General features: G+C 49.7%; 1 protein-coding gene across 6 annotated transcripts in view; it reads left to right on the top strand.

Annotated features, from left to right (window-relative positions):
* Positions 1 to 21,170, top strand: part of Dpp6 (dipeptidyl peptidase like 6) — an 860,191-nt gene that overhangs the window by 594,687 nt on the left and 244,334 nt on the right. For all 6 annotated transcript variants that reach the window (XM_078040897.1, XM_078040899.1, XM_078040896.1 and 3 more), the window contains exon 4: positions 5,415 to 5,509. In XM_078040897.1, coding sequence (XP_077897023.1) covers positions 5,415 to 5,509 — 95 coding nt within the window. The remainder of the gene's footprint in view (positions 1 to 5,414; positions 5,510 to 21,170) is intronic.

The following is a 21,170-nucleotide window of genomic DNA, read 5'->3' on the forward strand; positions in this document are numbered from 1 at the left end:
CTTAAGTGGGTAGGTGCGTTTCCGGGACTTCTTTCCCGGGCCCTGTTCACGGTCCACTTTCTACTGATATCATGGTGTCTTGATTATCATCAATCAACATGTTGTGAAATGAAGAAGTGTGATTGCTTTTTGCCCAAGATTATTTTGACTATTTGGGGTCCTTTGACTTCACACAAATTTAAAGTTTTTGTTTTGTTTTTTTCTATTTCTGTGATAAATGCCATGGAACTATGATATAGAGACGACCTGAAGATCACTGTAGGTAGTGTAGACTGAGTGACCACAGAATGCAGCAGATCGGAATTCGTGAGATGGAGATAATGTCATCCATAAGGGAAATTGTTAGCTCCAATAGTTTTACTTTAAAGGATGGAAAATACACAAAAGACCTAGGCCTCCACCTTAACGAGGTAGAAAAAGAAGAGAGTTTAAAGCCAAAGCAAAGAGAAGGGATGAATAGAGAAGAACATGATTCCCTGAAGTAGAATACAGAAAAAATACAAGTGATCCCCAAAGGTGTTCTTTGAAATGGTCAACAAAGTTGCTACACATCTGTCCAGTTTGATTGAAAAAGAGGAAGACACAAACTAACAACTCAGGAAAGATAGCAGGGACCCGCTGCAGACCCTGCTCACCTAAAGCCCAACCTGTTGTCCTACCATAAAGATGACAAAACAGTCGTGAGTACAGAGCCTACAACGGGGAGTGTGAAGACTCCCCAGAACGTGGCACAGGGCAGAAGCAGGGCCTCCTGACCTCTGCTCTTCTCCTCTGAAGCAGGCCCCGGAAGGACTCTGACTTCCTGTGAACCAGGTGGCCAGGCCCATCCGCAGGTGGCTTCCCCACCCAGAGGAACGGAAAGGGAACACTTCTGTCCAGAGTCACAGGGACAGAGAGGACTCGGAACAAGGCTTCGCTGTGCTCCCTGGGTGTGACCTGTGGGTCCCACGGCCTTGGTCCAGTCACACGCGCACCCCGGTGCCCTGTGCATGAAACCTGGGTGTAAAGCCGCACAGTGTGTGAGCCGGCCTTTCCCGCTGTGACTGAAACTCCTGACGGACGAGAACAACCCAGGGAAGGGAGTTGATTTTGATTCCTGGGTCAGAGGTTCAGTCCTTGGTCAGCCAAGTCCATCGCTCTGGGCCCAAGAGGAGGCAGTGCATCCTGGGAAGGGCAAGGCAGAGGGAAGCTGCTCAGGACATGGTGGTTGGGGAGCAGAGGGACAGGGGACAGGGCCACAGGGAGGAAGCACCCACTCTCCCCTCCACACCCAGCTGCCTGCGGTTACCACACCATCCACCAGACGTGGACGTACTGATGGGGTGGGTCTCACGGTCGAAACCACCCCCCTCCAAAGGTTCCCGCTGTTGACCAGTGACGAGTCCTTGCTTCCCCGAATGCTGAAGTGTGACACCAGAGGAGCACGCTGAGCAAGTGTAGAGTGGACAGTGGAAGCTTTATTAAGGACAGCAGAAAGCCTTCTCCCCGAGGAAGAAGGGGACCAAAGGGGGAGTCCGTGGAAGGGGGAGCTCTTCCCTCTCCTGTAGCTAAGGTCTTCTCTTGGTCTTCCCACACTCCTGTCTTTGTTCCCCGTTATCTTGCAGTGACAGAATGCAGGTGGGAAGGCCCACAGGTGGGAGAGGTGGGCTGCAGGAGTCCTCTGGGCAGGAAGGGCCTGGGGCGGCTTCTGATTAGCACCCCCCTGTTTGCTGGGAGCTGCTTCATTAACAGTTCCTTAGGACAGGCTCGGGCCTTGGGGACATTGACATTTCAATTTCCCCAGGTGCTGCTCTGCTTTCCTGGACTCCATTCTCCATAATGGCCTCCATTTTATCTATCTCACTCAATCTGAGACCTGATTTACCTAGCTACACTGACTACCTCTCTGTGAACCTGGCTTCACAAACAAGCCTCGGCTGACACAGGGCCTGGGGGACACCTTATATCTAAACCACAGCACACAGTTTCCCTGTTTCTTGGGGACTTCATTTCTGAAGGAAGGTGTCAGTGTCCAACTGTGTCAATGAAACTCAGTTAAACCAGTGCGTGTGCTTTCCCTGTTGATCTGGCCTTGGTCACGTGGGCTCCAGGGCCAGCTGAGCTGAGGGTAGGAAAGAAAACATCTCTCCCTTAGCTGCTGAAACGTTACGACCTGTAGAGACAGGCCAGTTCCTGGACGGCCTCATGCGATCAAAATAGACTTGAGAATAAATGGGAGACTCAAATAGCTCTGTGCCAACCGAAGCACTTTAGTGTTAATTAAAAACCTCTCCACAAAGAAAACTGCAGGCCCGGTTGGCATCACTAATACATTCTGTCAAATATTTAAGGTGGAAATATGCAAATCCAACATACATTCTTTCCAAAAATAGAGTAGGATAGAGCACTTCCCAACTCAGTTTATGATGCCAGTGATATTCCAAGCCCAAACCAGACCAAAAAGAAAGAAGAGAAAAAGAAAATACTAAGGAAAAAAGAACTAAGAACTAAGACTGACTCACCTCATGATGGTGGATGCAGAATACAGCGGATCGGGACCAACACTGCGCCACGCTGCATGGTCCAGCCTTATCCTGGGACACGAGGCCGGCCTAGCACCTGAAAACCCGGGGTCTGCAGCTCACCGTACTAATGGAAGTCCATGTGATGTCTTCAGTTGCTGCAGAAAAATCATTTAACAATAGTCAGCAACCTTCCACGATAAAACCCAATAATGTAACAATGAACAGGAACCTGCTCAACGTACTAAGTTCACCTGGGAAGCACTCGCAGCTGGTGTCAAGCTCAGGGGTGACTTACTGGGTGACTTATTTACCCAGCACGGGAGTGAATCAGAGGCCCCCTCTGACCCTCTCCTTATCAGTTCTGCACCAATGGCCTGAGGTTTGTGGTCACATTGCTTTTTACTGAGAGGATATTGACCTTCTCGAAGTGTCTTGGGACAAATAGTTACATGTATAAACAGGTGGCATTACATCCCAGGCTCTCGCCACATATGCAAGTCCTTTCCCAATGAGCCAAGTCCTGGTTTTTGAAAGGAATAATCAACATTGTTTCAGAAAAAATTCAGAGGAATATCTTTATGATCTTGAAACAGGAAAGGATTTGGTTTCTTAAATAGGATAAACCAAATACTAACAATAAAAGATCATAAAATTTTGGTATATATTAAAATTTTCTACTGATCCAAATATTTCATAAAGAAAATGAAACTCCAGCTAAGAAAAGACATTTTCAACACATAAAAGTCATAAAAGTGTCATTTATAATGTATAAAAAAATCCATAAAAATCAATAAGATAAAACAGTTCAACAGAAAAAAATAGACAAAATAAACCAAGAATTTCCAAACTAAGAAATAAAAATAGCAAAGAAATATCTGAGAAGACTCAAAGTCATTCACAGTAAGACCATTTTGCACCTACTGTATTGACACAAAGTAAGAAAGCGTTAGAGCTTTCTTAATTTGGAGAGGACATGAAGCACGGGAGCGCTTCACACTGTCCATGCCATTCAACTGCCACGGCCACTCTGGAAAGTGACTTATAAGGCCAGGTGTTCACACTCCCTACCACCTGCCACTTCCCCTCTGGGGCACACGTCTAGATAGCCCTGGAAAAGACACACATTTGTACAAAATATGTGAAGAAAAATGTTCATGGCAGAAGCATTAGTCATAATGATAGAACCAGCAGTGATGGACGTCCATTGTAATAGAGGAACTCCAACACCGTGCACTGCGCAAACCTAGAGTGCACCCGACAGAAACAAATGGAGATTAACGAGGACTGCTGACAGCAAAGACCGCATTACTAAGCTCAAATGCGAGTGAAACGGGCCGGCTGTGGCTCCGAGGCAGAGCACTGGCCCAGCACGCGTGCGGCCCTGGGTTCCATCCCCAGCACTAAAAGAAATTAAAACCCAAAGGCAAGGAGAACCAAGCAGCTTGCCATGTAGGGACAGGCAAGTGTGTGAAGAGGGTCAGGGAACCATGTGCTTCAGAAGCTCGGAGGGAGAAGAGGCCACCGAATCTTGTTCTGCTCCTCAGTGGTGCCTGGTTCCTCTTTGTCACAGTTGTTTCACGCACTTCCACGATCACCAATGTTAAAAGTCGTGGCTCATGCAGTGTGGTTAGTGCCAGGAGGGTGGTGACAGCAGAGAGCTTGGGACTTCTCGGGAGGACTTGGCGGGAGGACCCCTTCATCTGAAGGCAGGTTTGAGTTTTAGAAATTCAGCATGACAGCGCTGGATAAAGTGCTGTGCAGATGGAGTCGCAGCCTTTTTAAAAATCTTTCTCTTCTTTCTTTCCTCTTTTATTTTTTTGCAACTTTCCTGTGGAACTAATCAACTGACTCTTACGGGCCTTCCAAATCAGAAACCAACAAGTTGTGGTGTAAGGGTAGCCTCACTGAAATGACTGAACCGTCCTCTGTAGACAAGAGCATCTCAGTGCATTTTCTCCAGGGGAAAGAGGGCAGGAATCATTAGATTTGTACCTGAAAGTACTACCAGAAAAATCAGTGGGAACAGTTCCACCCGAGCATCTGCTGAACCACCTGTGGCTTACATAAAGCTCCGGCAGAGCAGTATAGAACCAGGATGGTGCACAGACTCCTTTGTGAGCGGGTTTTACTTTTCCTAATAGCTGTTCTCTTGGGTTAACCCCGTCTGCTCGGCCTTTGTCCTTGGCAGCTTTCAGTGTGAAAGGCCTCTGCCTTCAGCCTACCCACAGCTCCCCTCTCTGCCCAGGAAGATGTTTTTCCCTCCACCCAGGCTTGCCCTGCCTCTCCACCCAGTCCACTTTCAGAACTCTACTCTCCCATGCACCACAGGTGTTTGGACACACACCCACACGCACACTATTTACTATGTGTTTATTAATTTTCTCAGGGAATAACTGAAATCTTGGTTAATTATATGCAAATACTGGAGCCACTGACAGGATAGTGTTAGGTTCCAGGTGTCCATGGTGGCAGAACTGACAGAACCTCCCCGAATCGCAGGAGGAGGCTGTGGTCAGGGTGAGAGCCAGTCCTGCAGAGCACGGGTGCATGGGCAGGTTCAATGCAGGTCTCAGCTGCAGGAGATGAATCCCTCCACTTCTGCTTCCACCCTGTGAACATGAATTCTTCATCTACTCAATGTCCACTGTGCAATTCTTGCCCAAGAACATTCTAGCACCTTCCACAGACTGTGTGCACGTAGTGCTGGTGCCTTTCTCCTGGAGGGCAGGAAGGGCTCAGAGAGAAGGACCGTAGAGACTCTGCTAGCAGAGAGGGGCCCACTGTCTGAACTTGAAGGGCCTGTGGATAAAAAGCTGCATATCATCCAGAACCATTTCATGTAAGTGTCCATCAGAAGCAGAGGCGAGTTGGTTGATAGTTCATGTCTCTCTCTTATTTCCTTCCCTGTAGATAAAGAATTCATCTACAGAGAACGGGAAGGCTCTGTGATACTGCGGAACGTCGAGACAAATGAGTCTACAGTGTTAATAGAAGGCAAAAAAATTGTAAGTACTCTCTCTAATGACCAGGAGAATTCCAGAGTTTTTTCCTGCTGCAAGTCAGTAAAGCAGAAAATGACTTTAGGTTTCCAGTTTTAGTATAGCCAAGGAGAAGCAATAAACTTGTAATACTACAGGCTGAGCAACTAAAGATAATGTGAAATGGAAACGACATTAATTTAATAAGATGAAAGCTGTTTCCTCCAGCGTCCGGGACTCTCTCTGCAGGTGTTGAAGCAAGCACTGCATATCAAATATAATTGGGAGATAAAGCCCTGAGGCTTTTACACATTTACAGAACAATGCAATTATGCCTACAGAGTATTTCCAGAGAGCCCCCATTTAAAGAGAGAGACGTGTCCTCGTGCACAGGGAACATTAACTGAAGCCCTGTGACTGTACCTGATGATGTTAAGTGATATTAAAACAAGTGCCAAGTCAACCAGGGTACCCCTGCCTTAGGGTCTGGGAGAGCTTTTTTCCCCCCAGGATTTCAAATGTCATTAGATTTTGGGTTCGTGTGTAAAAACATTAGGAGCATTAACTGAAGTTATGTACTAAAGCAGATCAATTTAAAGAAAATCAGCTTTTTTTGGCTGTTTACGATATGCTCATGCTCAGTATCAGAAGAAGTAAATGTGCTTTTGGGGGTTGACCATTTTCTTGTCTGAGACAATGAGGAATTCACAGGAAGAGACCAAGGCTAAATCTATGCAAGCAGTAAACTGACACAGACCGGGATTCTGAGTCAGAATGATCATAAAATGGCTCTGCTATGGATCAGACACCTAGAGACCTGGGGGATCTCCCATCTGGGACTGGAAGACACCCCGGGAAGAATCATCCAGGCGTTATGGGCTTCTCCAAGTCCTGGAGGTGGCTGGTGCTGGGCCGCAGGCCCCTGACCCAGGGGAGGAAAGACAGCCTCCGCTGTGGGCCAGCCCAGTCCAGCCCCTGAGGAGGACTGCTTCCCTCCATCCCCTCCCACAGGACATTGAGCTTGCTCTCCACATACATCTACTTCACTTCTTTTTGCTCCTAAAGCTGCGTTTACTGAGGTTTGTACTGAACGGTCCTGCCTTGTGGGAAGCTCACGTGAGGGAGACCTCTCAGGGCGGGACGACGGTGCCATCCCACACGAGAGCTTCGTTGAACTAAATCCTATTCTGCACACTAAGACCTGGAAAGAGCTGACGTACCTGTGTGTTTTGTTATGAGTTTTAGTTGTCAGTGTAACTTTACTCTGTCCGTACGTGGTGCAGAGAATGGAGCCCAGTGCCTCACACACACTAGGCAAGCGCCCACCACTGAGCCACACCCCAGCCCTGGACCTAGGTTTTTGAACTGAAAGTCGTCTTTGGTAGAATTAGTTCCTTGAAGACACCAAGGGGACAGGCCTGCTTTCCCATGTTGCTCTGCCTGTGTGGAGTGCACCCTTGAGTGTCAGGGTGCCCCGAGACCCTGGGCGAGGGCTGGCTCGGTGGAGTACACAGCTGCACCTAGTGAGGAGCCACGGGAGTCCGACTGCCCTCTCTTCCTGAAATCCACAGCTGGTGACAGATGGTGTATTTTGACTGAAACCACCGTGGGTGAAGAAGGTCCTCAATTCCACATGAGCTGGCTTATGCTGTACACTAAGTCTTTTGGCCTTAAAATGTCACCTGTGCACTTAAGAAACATTTCTTGGGCCCTGGGTGTCTGTAGCCTGATTGGTTCCTGACTCTTCTCTCAAAGCGACATTTAAATGCTCTGGAAACAGACTTCAGAAAGGAATGCCGCCAGGGCCCACAGCACAGGTCCGAGCGGGAGCTTCTCTGATTGCCATTGAGCCGATGGGTCATTTAAATGTCTTGCGCTTTAATTGCTCCGTCTCCAAGTTAAAGCTGATGATCTCCAGCAGCCTAGATCGGGGTCCTCTGTGAGACCGCGGAGGAACCTCTGCCTGCCCTACGTTGTCACAAGCAGGTATTGAGAGTGAGGCAGGCCTTCCGCAGGGTCCAGCACTCGCAGAACCCTCTGCAGCTGGCAGGTGACAGTGACCCAGAGGACAGGGAGCACAGAACAGTAACTGCCCAGATGACAACCGGCTGGCCTCTTGCTGTTCTGGTCCCAGAAACTGAGCTTGTGTAGGAGCTAAGGTGACCTGAGCCCCCGAGGCCAACCGTGATGTTCACTGTGGTTTATAGAACAGCCTGTAGCAAGTGGCAAAGTGGCCAGGACATGGGACGTTCTGGGGTCCATGGGCTTCTGAAATCTTCCCTGTGGTCTGGCTGATCCCATTCTCCTCCTCAGCTGATACAAACAGATGGTTCCCACGGTCGATGACCTCATGTCCCCAAGTTCTTTTGTCCCCAGCCCCTTCTAACTCCTTGGCCAGGCAGCTGGGTGGGAGGGATGCAGGGAAGCCCAGCAGAGAGCGGGGGACACCCCAGGACGGTGCAGCAGGGGCCGATGCCCAGCGCTGTGCTGACATGGGTGACCCCTGCCTTCCCTGACCCCTGCTTCCGACTGAACCTCTTAACCCGGCCGTCCTCTCCTGCGTCTCAAGGGTGGAAGCATGAAACGGTCGCACACTCTGAATGGCGAGGCCTGTGCAGGCACCTGTCGCACTCTGCGATCACAAGGCACCGCTCCTGCTTTCCTGGAATGCTTTTGCTTTTCACATTGTTTTATGGAAGTGGACCCTGACCCCTCCTTACGATCTCCCAGCATCCTGGGGCAAGTTCAGGCTTTCCCTCTGAAGCCGATACTTGAGTCTGCTGAAATGAACTGGCAGAGCAGCAAGTGGGAAAGCAGGTGGGTTTATTAACAGGCACGTGGGGGGCCACACACAGTATCACAGCCAGGGAGGCCAGATGGCTGAGGCTTCAACGCCTTCTCACAGGGAGAGAGAAGCCAGGCCTGCAGCGGGGAATACATGGTTTTTAGGGAAACTGGATGAGCCAGAGAAGAGACAGTGCTGGGGACAAAGTTCCTCTGGGCTCTGGGTAGATGCTATCAGGTTTCTAGGAGCATCCACATGAGAAAGGATCGGAGGCGCCATCAGCACCAGGTGGTGACCTTCAGCTCGGCTCCACCTCCCGGCTAGAACCGACCTCTGCTCAGGGGCAGCAGAACTTGGGGCGGTTGTGTAAGGTGAGGACACGCCCGTCCTGCCTCCAGGGGTGCTGTAAGACGGATGTGAGGTGTGTGCGCGTGCTGGAAGGCCACCCAGGCCACGGGAGGGTTCAGACAGCTGCACTGCACCGGACAACCTGGGCGGGCTCAGGACTCCAGCAGCAAGACCCAGAGGAGGGCCAGGGCCACAGGCACACACCAAGGGCACTGCCACACGGGCAGCCCGCAGGTCCAGGCCGCGGTAGCAGGGTGACAGCCCTTCCTGTGGGCGGGGTGAGGCGGCTCTCCAGAGGGAGGGGGCTTGTCAAAGCTGGGACTGATGGCAAGAGGCGGATCTCAACAACCAAATCCAAATGGTCAAACCCAACCCAGCTGCCCCTTGAACCCACATTTGATGTCCCAGGAATTCCCGGGCATCGTGTTTCATCTTACTTACAAAGTAATTGAAGTGTCCAACTTAAAGTGATCTTATTTTCATGCCTCCTGTCAACTCTCTTGTCAACAAATTAGCAATTATCAGCAGGTCTTTGTTATATGACTTTTGTATTTTTTTGTTGGTTCTGATTAGTTATCCATGACAGTTGAACGCATTTGACACATCTTACACGAATGGAGTATAACTTCTCCTTCTTCTGGTTGTAATGATGTAGAATCCCACAGGTCATGTACTTACCTATGTATGTAGGGTAATGGTGTCTGATGCATTCTCCTATCCTTCCTACCCAGTACCCCTCCCCTCACTTCACTCCCCTCTTCCCTAGCACCCCTCCTCCTATTGTGAACTAACATCTGCCTACCAGAGAAAACATTCGGCCTTTGGTATTCGGGGAATTGGCTTATTTTGCTTAGCACAATATTCTTCAGTTCCATCCACTTACTGGCAAATGCCCTCATTTCATTCTTCTGCAAGACTGAGTAATATTCCATTGTGTATATGTACCACGTTTTCTTTTTTTAAATTTTTTTAAACGTTTATTTGTTCATTTTTTTTCTTTTTGTGGTGCAGGGGATCGAACCTAGCGCCTCATGCGTGCTAGGCGAGCGCTCTACTGCTGAGTCACAGCCCCAGCCCCCCACATTTTCTTTATCCATTCATCCATTCCATGAAGGGAACGTAGGTTGGTTCCATAATTTATGGTGAATTGAGCTGCTGTAAACAGAGATGTGGCTGCATCACTATAATTTGCTGGTTTTAAGCCCTTTGAGTATAAACCCAGGAGTGAGGTAGCTGGGTCAAAGGGTGATTCCATTCCAACTTTTCTGAGGAATCTCCATCCTGCTTTCCATAGTGGTTGCACCAATTTGCAGTCCCACCAACAGTGTATGAGTGTGCCTTTTCCCCACATCCTCCCTCACCAACATTTATTGTTAGTGTATTCTTGATTATTGCCATTCTGAATAGAGTGAGATGAAATCTTAAAGAGGAGTTTTGATTTGTATTTCTCTAATTGCTAGAGATGGTAGACATTTTTTCATATATTTGTTGATTGATTGTATTTGTTCTTCTGTGAAGTGTCAGTTCAGTTCCTTTGCCGATTCATTGATTGATTTATTTGGGTTGGTTTTTTTGTTTCTTTGTTTGTTGTTAACTTTATTGAGTTCTTTATATAGATTAGTGCTCTATCTGAGGTGTGTGTGGTAAAGATTTTTTTCCCATTCTGTAGACTCTCTCTTCATGTTCTTGATTGTTTCCTTTGCTGAGAAGAAGCTTTTTAATTTGAATCTATCTCATTAATTGATTCTTAATTTTACTTCTTACACTTTAGGAGTCTTATTATGGAAGTCAGGTCCTAAGCTGACATAATATAGATTTGGGCTTGCTTTTTCTTCTGTTAGCCACAGGGTCTCTGGTCTAATGCCTAAGCCCTTGATCCACCTTGAGTTGAGTTTTGTGCAGGGTGAGAAATACAGGTTTAAATTCATTATGCTACATATGGATTTCCAGTTTTCCCAGCTCAATTTGTTGAAGAGGCTATCTTTTCTCACTGAATGTTTTTGGCACCTTTGTCTACTATGAGATAACTGTATATATGTGGGTTTGTCTCTGTGTCCTGTATTCTGTACCATTGGTCTACATGTCTATCTTGGTACCAATACCATGCTGTTTTTGTTACTATTGGTCTGTAGTATAGTTTAAGTTCTGGTACTGTGATGCCTCCTGCTTTACTCTTCTGCTAAGGATTGCTTTGGCTATTCTGGGTCTCTTATTTTACCAAATGATTTCATGATTGCTTTTTCTAGTTCTATGAAGAATGTTATTGGGATTTTAATAAGAATTGCATTAACTCTATATAATGGTTTTGGTAGGATGGCCATTTTAACAATGTTAATTCTGCCTATCCAAGCACACGGGAGATCCTTCCATCTTCTAAGGTCTTCTTTAAATTCTTTCTTTAGTGTTCTGTTTCATTGTAGAAGACTTTCATCTCTTTTGTTAGATTGATTCCCAAATATTTTATTTTTTTTCAAGGCTATTGTGAATGGGGTAGTTTTTCTAATTTCTCTTTTAGTGGATTCATCACTGTTATATACTTATGCATTTGATTTATGGGTATTGTTTTATATCCCGCTACTTGGCTGGATTAATTTATTAATTTTAGAAGTTTTCTGGTGGAACTCTTTGTATCTTCTAAATATAGAATCATGTTGTCAGCAGATAGTCATAGTTTGAGTTCTTCTTTTCATCTAATTGCTCTGGCTAGAGTTTCCAGGACTGTGTTGATAGAGGTGGTCAAAGAGGGTGTCCCTTTCTTGTTCTAGTTTTTAGAGGTAATATTTTCAATTTTTCTCCGTTTACAATGATATTGACCTTGGATTTAGCACAGGTGTCTTTTACAATGTTCAGCTGTGTTCCTACTATCGCTAGTTTTCTAGTGTTTTGAACATGAAGGGGTGCTGTATTTTGTCAAATGCTTTCATGCATCTGTTAGATGATCATGTGATTCCTGTTTTTAAGTCTGTTGATGTGATGAACTATATTTATTGATTTCTATATGTTGAACCACCCTTGCATGCCCTGGACAGTGATCGTGGTGCACTGTTTTGTTTTTTTTTTTAATATGTTCTTTTATGTAATTTGCCGAATTTTATTGAGAATTTTTGCATCTGTGTATATAACATTTTCCCCTGAAAATTGAGCCATGTGTCTCATAGCCCAAACAGGGTCTTTGAACATTTGACCCATGGCCTCCGGATTCCTGAAGGCTCTCGTCCCTCTTTGTTGCTGATTTCTCCTTCTTTCCTTCTTCCCGCCCTCTCCAGTAGGAGTGCCCTTAAACTGGGCTGAAGATATTTCGCTGAAGTTAATTAATCGGATTTCCTGGGGACAGTAGTTCTTATAGAACTTAACACTCTCCAATTCTTCTGAACCATCATGGAGCAGAACTTCTCAGGAGGATGACGTGTTCAGCCTTTGCCTGACACTTAGGTATTTGAGTCTGGAATGGTGTTTGGAGACTCTGTCACTATTCAGACCCTGCTTTCCTTAGAAAAGGAAACCACACACACTGTGGCTTGAGCCCCACCTTCCATGCTGTTGGTCCACCAGGAATGTTCCGGAACAAATCTCCGTCTGGATTGTGATGCTCAGACTTCTTGTGCTCGATTCACTGATAATTCCAGTGGCAACAAGAAGTGGAGAGGTGGATCCTGTGGTTCACTGGATCATTTAAATCGTGCTGGGTGTGTGGAAGGCAGCGTGGCTGTTCATTTCAGGGGCAGTAGAAATATTTATGCATTTCAAGTCACTCCAGGGAAATTTTCACAAGTAAATAATCTAAAAGGCACAGTGTTGCAGCATTGTGTGTGACAGTAAAAATGCCTGAGACTAGGCAAACAAGACAAGGAAACAAAAAACAGATAAAATATGGGGCAGCCATTGAAATAGTAGCTAGGGAGAATATTTGTGATTTTATACTGAATAAGGGGAATATAGCACAGAGCTCAGGTGACAAGTGTGAGCGCCATCAGTATGTACAGAAAGGCTGGAAGTGAACCCGGAGCCTCCCCTGGGCACGCTGGGCAGAGAAAGTCTGTGTGCTATTTCCTAATGTGCTCATTTCCATAATTGCTGGTCCAGTGCCATTCATTCAGCAATTAATCAGGTTCGTAAAATTGAGCCTCATGTTTCAGAGAGATGAGTTTCTTCCAGGGATGACTGTGCGTCAGCTGTAAGATGGTGGTGGAAACCCTGGGCCGGAAAGTAAGTCCATTGGGAAAAAGCATTCCGCGGAACTGATGTCCGTGTCCTTGTGTTTTGTTTCTTAATGACTAATTTAGTTGTGTTCATCACTTATTTTAACCACAAAATCAACATTTAAAAAGTGTTTGTTTCTCTGGTTTATATCTGCCTTTGACTTCGTATAATCATTAGACACAGAATTTGAATGTTTATCTCCATTTCTGAAAGCTAATTAGCCTGACTGCTCCCAGAGAGTGACAGGGTTGGGCCACTGTGACCAGGAGAGCTGGGAGCAGGCCGCCTCTCCAGGGGGCGCAGGGTAGAGCAGGCAGGAGCCTGAAGTCGCCTGCCCCTTTCCCTGCTTTCTCTCCACCCAGTGACTGCAGTGCTTATTCCACCTCCTTCATTCCATTAATCCCACCCCTTCTGCTTCCTTTAATGGCCACCAAGTGCCCCGTGCTGCTGCTCTCTGCCCTGTGAGGTGGCGCTGGCAGAAGGAAGCCCCGGTTCTGTGCAGAGCCTGGTGCGGCGGCACAGGAAGCTCTGCCTGGCGTCACCCCTGGTGGGGACAGGCAGCCTGCTGCATTTCAGCTCCTAAGGTCCTGAGTTCCCCTCAGGGACCTGCCAGGATCAGGCGGGTTAGCCAGCCCGCAGCAGCAGCAGGGGGCACCCCCTGCCCCAGGCTGGACTGCACTGGGCACAGAAATGGAACAGGAAGGGGACGTGGCCCCGTGGTCTGCAGCTGGGAGGGCCAAGCCTGCAGCCCAGGCTGCCTCGGAACGCTCTGACGGCCCCGGCACGTGAAGACCCAGCCTTGCCGCAGACGTGCTGTGCAAAGCCGCCGAGTGACCGACTGTGAATCTGTGGCTGTTTCTGAGTCTCCGAGGACCCCCTTCTTTCCCCCTTTTCCTTTCTTCTCCTCTTTCTCTCATTTTCTAATTCTCTTACTTTTACATGTAGTTATGCTAATCATCATCTCACAGGCTGCCCTTTTAATTTTGGAAGGTGTGCAGACTGCTTTCTACGTCGTCTTTAGGAGATCTGGAAGTCACAGGTGCTCTTCTGGGCCCCAGCAACAGTCCTGGTCAGCCACAGTGATGAGCTGTCGGTCCCCTGACCAGCTGCTGCCCGTCACTGGACACTGAGGGAAGCCTCCTCCGATCCAGGCTCTGGGTGGGTGGAGCCTGAGACAGAGCACAGTTTCTGCCCTGGGCACCTTTCAGCCTGGGTGTGGGAGGAGTAAGCGCTGTGCCATCTTTCTGCGTGGGAAGGAAGAGGGCTGCTGACCCCCGCACAGGCTCACGGTGAACTGGAGGGACGAGTGGCCCGCAGCCTGGGGGCAGAGTGTGCGGCTGGGAGGTTCATATCTGGGGCAGGGAGGTAGGGGGTGTGGAGGTGGCTCCAAGGCCCAGGACCAGGGCGGGATTCATCTTCAGGGACCTTAGTGGCTGCTAGACTTTGCTGCCAAGCAAACGGAAGGGACAGCAGCTTTGAGCAGGACAGTTCAGTGGGTTTTAGGTAATGAAGGGGATGAGAGAAGGGAAGTGGACAGTCCAGAAGTCCCCCGGGGCAGCTCGGGGGAGAGAAGGGCCCTGAGTTAAGACAGGGGTTTGAGGGGACCCAGGGCACGTGGCGCTCTTGGCCCCCTTCTGGCAGGGAGATGGCACAGGCCCTCTGTTCAGTGTCGATTCCATCTTACCTAAGCTCACCAAGGCAGCATCTAGGCAGCCTCAAGTGCAGCAGCAAAACCAGCATGAATTTCACCGTCCTTTATCACCATTTCATGGATAGAAATTCATTCTTAACAAAGACTCTGCTAAATCCAGCACGGGATTTTTTTCTTTCCTTGCTAAGTCGAGAACGGTCACCTTTTCCCTTCAAGTCAGCCCTTACAGCTCTGTCTGCCAGATCTACGTGGCCGGCACCCGTGCTCTTTGCTCGTCTTCGCCCTGAAGACGAGCTGCAATGCCAACACAGTCTGACCGCTGAGGCAGCTGAGTGAGCCTCGGGCAGGCGAGGTGCCCACCGTGGACACGCTGGACGGGGCGCTCCACCGCTCGGCAGGTGGAGCAGGAAGTGAGAGATCTCACAGTACACAGTTTGGAACATGAATGATTTTTGAAATTTCCCGTTCAGCATTTTCAGTCCATGGTTGAATGGGTAACTGCAAGTGTCGGAAGTGAAACCGTGGACCAGGGGGCTACCGGATGTCACCTCTCGACGGCACAAAGGGCCCCTCTGTTGTCACTGGACTGCAGTTGAACTGGGAGAATGCTACAGCTTCCTGTCCCTCAGCCCTGCCTGCGGGTCCCCCACTGCTGTCTCAGGATCACTCCTGGAGCCGCCCGCTCACTGCCCTCAGGCTCAAGATGCAAACTGTGGAGTCAGGTTAGCCTCCTGCAGAGACGGCCTCTGCAGCTGAGTCCCAAGGAATCCTGCTGCCAGGTTGGCGAGAGCTTGGCGGAAACACCTGATGCTTCCCGGAACCACAGCCACCCACTTTCCCATTTTCTACTTTACCAACCAGGAAGCAGTACTGGGAATGGCACCCAGGACTTCTAGATGGTATTTAGATGAATCAGGGGCCAGAGGCAGGGTGTGGCCACCACCACTCAGAATCTCACCAGCCCCCATTCCCTGCTTCCTGTTGACCAAGGGCCAGGCTATGAATCGATGAGGTTTCCTCATGACAACGTACTTAAACATCAGGAAGTCAATCAACAAACACTGTTACAACCAACAAACAGCAGAACATCCATATGATCTAATGGCTAGTGCTGAAGGGGCATCGGTGAAGCTTGTCAGCAACTTCCAGAAAGTTCCCTGGATGAGGACAGAATCAATAGCCACTTAAATATGATGTACTTTATTTACCAAGAACCAACCATCAGTGAAAACTATCCCAGTGGCAAAACCCAAAGCTGTTTCAGATGCAGCCAGCTATCGGGGGGGACCTCACCCTCACTTCAAGATCTAAGATGTTTCTGCAAATAAGTGGAAAAAGAGCTAGAAAAGAAAAGAAAAAAAAACCCATCTTTTCCTACAATTCCCTCCCTGGAAAGTCTAAAAGACATTAGATTTTTAAAAAATACTTGGTAAATTTGTCAATGCGGCTGAATATGAGATACATACTGACAACAAGAACACCATAAGAACTATAATAAACTGTACAATCTTGTTAAATATTTGAAAAAATGTAAAGATGCAGTATGGTCTTAGATATCAAGATAATAATGAAATGTTAACTCTCTTGAGGTTGATACCAAACATTAATATAATCCTCATCAGAAATCTGAAACCCTTTAGTGTCAAACAATTGACAAGATAATCTTAATGGTTATGTATAAGAATAGTCACCTGCGTGTGGCCAGGAGCAGGGTCATCCGCTCTTTTACCTGGAATGAGGACGTAATCGACGTCCCACTCAGCTCAGTGGCAATGACACTTCCAGGCTGTCACTGTGCCCAGGTGTTACGATCCCTCCTTGGAACTCTCACATCCGCCCCAGGTCACCTCCTCCGTACAGAGGCCCCAGGTCACCTCCACCGTACAGGGTCCCCAGGTCACCTCCTCCATACAGAGGCCCCAGGTCACCTCCTCCGTACAGAGACCCCAGGTCACCTCCTCCGTACAGAGGCCCCAGGTCAGGTCACCTCCACCGTACAGAGGCCCAGGTCACCTCCACTGTACAGAGGCCCCAGGTCACCTCTACCATACAGAGGCCCCAGGTCACCTCCTCCGTACAGAGGCCCCAGGTCACCTCCTCTGTACAGAGGCCCCAGGTCACCTCCACCGTACAGAGGCCCCAGGTCACCTCCCCCGTACAGAGGCCCCAGGTCACCTCCACCGTACAGAGGCCCAGGTCACCTCCACTGTACAGAGGCCCCAGGTCACCTCTACCATACAGAGGCCCCAGGTCACCTCCACCATACAGAGGGTCCAGGTCACCTCCTCTGTACAGGGGCCCCAGGTCACCTCCACCGTACAGAGGCCCCAGGTCACCTCCACCGTACAGAGGCCCCAGGTCACCTCCTCCGTACAGGGGCCCCAGCTCACCTCCACCATACAGGGGCCCCAGGTCACCTCCTCCGTACAGAGCCCCAGGTCACCTCCACCGTACAGAGGCCCCAGGTCACCTCCACTGTACAGAGGCCCAGGTCACCTCCTCCGAACAGAGGCCCCAGGTCACCTCCTCCGTACAGGGCCCCAGGTCAGGGAGTCCTCAGAATCTCAGAGTAAGTGCTGTGAACTGGCCTTTCTGGACCCGCAGTCCAGGCTTCCCACTGTCAAACTCTGCGAAGAAACAGCCCGGAGTGGTGAAAGTCTGAAGAATCCTAAATAGGCTCCCCCATGATGGGCATTTGACATACAAAGAGCTTGGGGGAAATGGACACACGGCCGGACAGCCAGGCCGCACAGAGTTCAGCCACAAGGAGCTCAGGTACCAGTTCATAAAGACAAAAAATTAAATTCTAATTGTATTAAAGGATCAACTGCTTTGAAAAATCTGTCATTTGGTTCAGTGAAAAATAGAGAACTTTTTACTCAAGAGGGGTACTCCAAAAGATAAAAGAGGCTGCTATATTTCACTTACCTTACAGAATTTTAAATACTAAAAAGGCAGAAAATATATGCAAAAAAATCCAGGCAACAAATAAAAAGATAGTGTTAGTAATCTACGGAGAGTTCTTCCAAACCGACCAGAAAATGAAAAGAAGAGGAAGCGTCTCAGGAGACCCCGAAGCTGAGCCCTGGTCACCTGGGAAGTAGATCTTGGGTTCAGTCCTGAGTGTGTGGGGTGCTTGGTGGAAACGTGGACCTTCAGTCTCGAGTGTCCCTGGCCGTCGGGGGCCTGGAGGCCGGGATGGCCGGGGTGTTGGCTGTAGGGCCCGGTGGACCCCACCAACTCAGGTAGCATGGTCCCAGCCAGCACCACAACAGGTGACGTGGCTCTGCTCAGAAAGTGGTGCTCCTGCGGGTTCCACTGGAGTCCCACCGTGTTCCACCAGGTTCTACTCCTGGAGTGACTTAGATGGAGATGGAGGTGAAGCATCAGCTCCCACTCAGAGCCATCACTACGGATGTGAAAAGGATCTGAGGATATTTTGAAGAGCTTTATGTTAATAAGTTTGTCAATGATAAAGAAATAGAGAAATTCCTGAAAGACAGGCATGACCGTGGCTCTCCAGTGGAGGACTTCTTATCGGGACAGCCCTGGGCTCATGCACGAGGAGAAGTGGCCCAGGCCGCTTTCCTGACCGGTCCCACCGACCACTGAGGAAGATGAGCCCAGCTCTACGGCACGTAGAGAACACTGTGGTTTGAATGTGTCCTTTGGGTTCACCAATAAGAAAAGGCCTACGGGTGGTGATTGGCATCAACTGAGGTCCTGAGAGATGGCCCCAGAGAAAATGAGTGACCTTATCAGACAAGGAGGACGTTCGCCAGCCAGCACCCTTGCTCTGACTTGCCACATGGTGCCCTCTGCCACATCACGATGCAGCAAGAAGCCCAGCAGACTCTGAGCAGATGCTGGTGCCATGTTCTTGGACTTCCCAGCCTCCAGAACTGTGAGGCCCACAACATTACCTTCTTTACAGATTATCCAGTCTCAGGTATTTTGTTACAGCAACAGAAAGGGGACTTAGATATAGGACAATTAGAGAAGAGGAGGAAATCCTTCCCAATCCATTTCTGAAGTCAGGAAGTCCTCTGAAAGGAAAACCCAACAAAGATATTACCAAAAAAAGTACAACCACAGTTTTCCTTCATGCACACAGATGCAGAAATCCTCAAGGGAATGCGAGCAGGTTGAATCCAACCGTAGATAAAAGGATGCTCCATCATGGCTGGCTACATTCGCTCCAGGAGTGCAAGGTGCATTTAACACTGGAAGATCAAACAGTGTCGTTTCTAATGCCTGCAGACTGAAAAGCAGAAAAGCCTGATCGTCTCAAAAATATCAGGAACTGTTTGAGAAAATCCAACACACGTTCATCATAAAAACTCAGAGCACACTGCAAGTGGAGAGGACATCTCCAGCCTGACCAAAGCATCCCCAGGGAAGGTCCACCTTGGTACCACGTGAACCAGTGAGCAGGCGCTCTCCACAAGCCCAGGTGAGCACAGGGCCTGCGCACCCCCTCCACAGCACGGTCGGGTGATCAGAGGCGAAAAGGAGAAAAGCATCCACAGAAATACAATCAAGTAGAAAATTCTCAGGAATCTTTAAAAAAAAAAACCCTAATGAAACAGATTTAGCAAAATTTCAGAATATAAAGTCAAGTTTCTAAAATGCTCTATGTTCCCGCAGACTAATGATAGAGAACTCACGTTGAAATTGAAACCTGCGTGTGTGTTTTATATGTGAAAAACATCAATCACTAAAAATTCAGAGATAAATTTAATAAAATATGGGCGAGACCTGTATGTTGAAAACCACAAGATTTCGCTGAGATAAGGGTTGAAACAACCAACCCTGGTCTCGGGGAGCCTGCCGTCTAGTGAGGATGGGTGATGTGTAAGATGGGGGAGTGAAATGTGTCTCGTCTTAGATGAGGACTGGGTCTAGGACTTAACCCAGAAAAGGCCATTATAGAAAACTGGCGGCAAAGCTCTTTGTTCTCTGCCTATGGCCGTCGGGGGACAAGAAAGCGTCACTTAGAGGTGGGTTTGAGGAAAATCTAAAAGGATGGGGGCACCAGAACATTCCGGCCAGAGGAAAGGAGGCTCAGGGTGGGGGCCCTGCGTGGCCTGGGCAGGTGTGGAGGCAGGCATAAGAGGTGGAGTGGGCGGAGGTGGACAGGCTGGGAGCGGGCAGCCAGGCAGTGCCTACAGGCCTCCACTTGGCCTGCTCCTCCGGTGGGGTGGGAAGCCGTGGGAGCCGGGCAGTGACTTCCACACCAGATGCTGGCCCTGATGGCTGTGGTGGGACCGGATGCCACTCGGGCAGAGAGGGTCTGGGAAGCCGGAAGTTCACTGCAGCATCTCAAGAGCAGTGCCCAGCCTCGGGGTGGGGGCCGATTCTGCCTCGACAGGAAACCAGCAGTGATTTCTGACCGCTGGACAGGAGGCGTGCAGAGCAGAGTGAGGAAACTAAGGCCGTCAGCCGCCAGGGAGGGGTGCTCCTCCTGGAGGGGAGGCGGAAGATTCCAGAAGCTGGGTTGGGGACGGAGCTGGGGTATGCATGGCGATGCCCCCTGGACACCAGGAGAGCTTCAGGGAGGCAGTGGGATCCGCAGTCTGGGGTCCAGGTCAGGCCCGCCAGGTGCAGATGGCCTGGAGGACTCTCAGCGGAGCCTGGAGGACTCTTAGGGCCTGGAGTCTGGATGCCGGCACCTGGGAAGTGGTTCTTACCAGAGAAGTGAGGCGCCCCAGGTCAGGGAGACCAAGGGAAGCAGGAGAGAGCCGGGAGGGAGGCCTGGAGCCAGGGCACGTGCCCAGGGCCAGGGCAGATGCCGAAGGGGCTCTGAGGAGGGGTGTGCTGGGGGTGAGCCAGGAAGCTGGAGAGGAGCGGTTTTGATTGGCAGGTGAAACAGGAGAGTGGGTTTGAGAGAGAACGGGGGTGAAATCGGGGCACGGGAAACAGCTCTCGAGGGGTGGCGGGGGCGGGAGGGGGAGTTTCTGAGGACAAAACCCGTCATCTGCACCATAGATAGGGAGCCAGCGCCCTGTGGGTGGGGACATGGGCCCTCGGCCGTCAGTGCAGCACCTCTAACACCCTGGGGCCACACTGAGTAAAGCACCTGTGCGCCCAAGGATGGGAGCCTGTGGACATCACAGGGGGTGCGAATGCCCAGCGTGGTTTTGGAAAGCAGTCGGGCAGGAGGTTGAATCAAAAATGAAAACAGCAAAAAAAAAAAAATCCTGGCTGACCCTCACTCCCAGCCTTGGTGGCTGCCCTACAAACTCCCAGTCTGGGACGGCTGTCATCCCACAGACTTGAGACCCCTCAGGGAGGGCCCTTGGCGGTCCTTCTTCACAGGCTGGTGACTGCTGCGGTCAGGAGGCACCGTCCATCCCTCTGGTGTCCTGAGCCCCAGGTCTGTATCTGCAGATCCGCCTTCATGACCAAATTTATGTGTATCCCCCGCAGCACACACTCCTGCCGTCCTCCAGCACAGCGGGAGGAAAGGGGGGCCGTCTGGGGCTGGGCTCCGGCTGAGCCCGCAGGAGAGTCAGCTGCCTCCTCACGGCGCTCTGCCGCCTACGACTGTGCGTGGTGCACTCGGGTGTCCTGTGGAGCGCTGGGCTTCTCCACCTGCTGTGTTCTTGGGCATGTCCACTGGTAAAAGGCCCCCAGGCAAGGGCTGAGGTGCCTTCCAGCATCCTGGGTAGGGGAAGGAGTGATGTGTCTCACAGAGAGCACCC

Source organism: Ictidomys tridecemlineatus, chromosome 2 (assembly GCF_052094955.1).
Source record: "Ictidomys tridecemlineatus isolate mIctTri1 chromosome 2, mIctTri1.hap1, whole genome shotgun sequence".
Classification (NCBI taxonomy): domain Eukaryota; kingdom Metazoa; phylum Chordata; class Mammalia; order Rodentia; family Sciuridae; genus Ictidomys; species Ictidomys tridecemlineatus.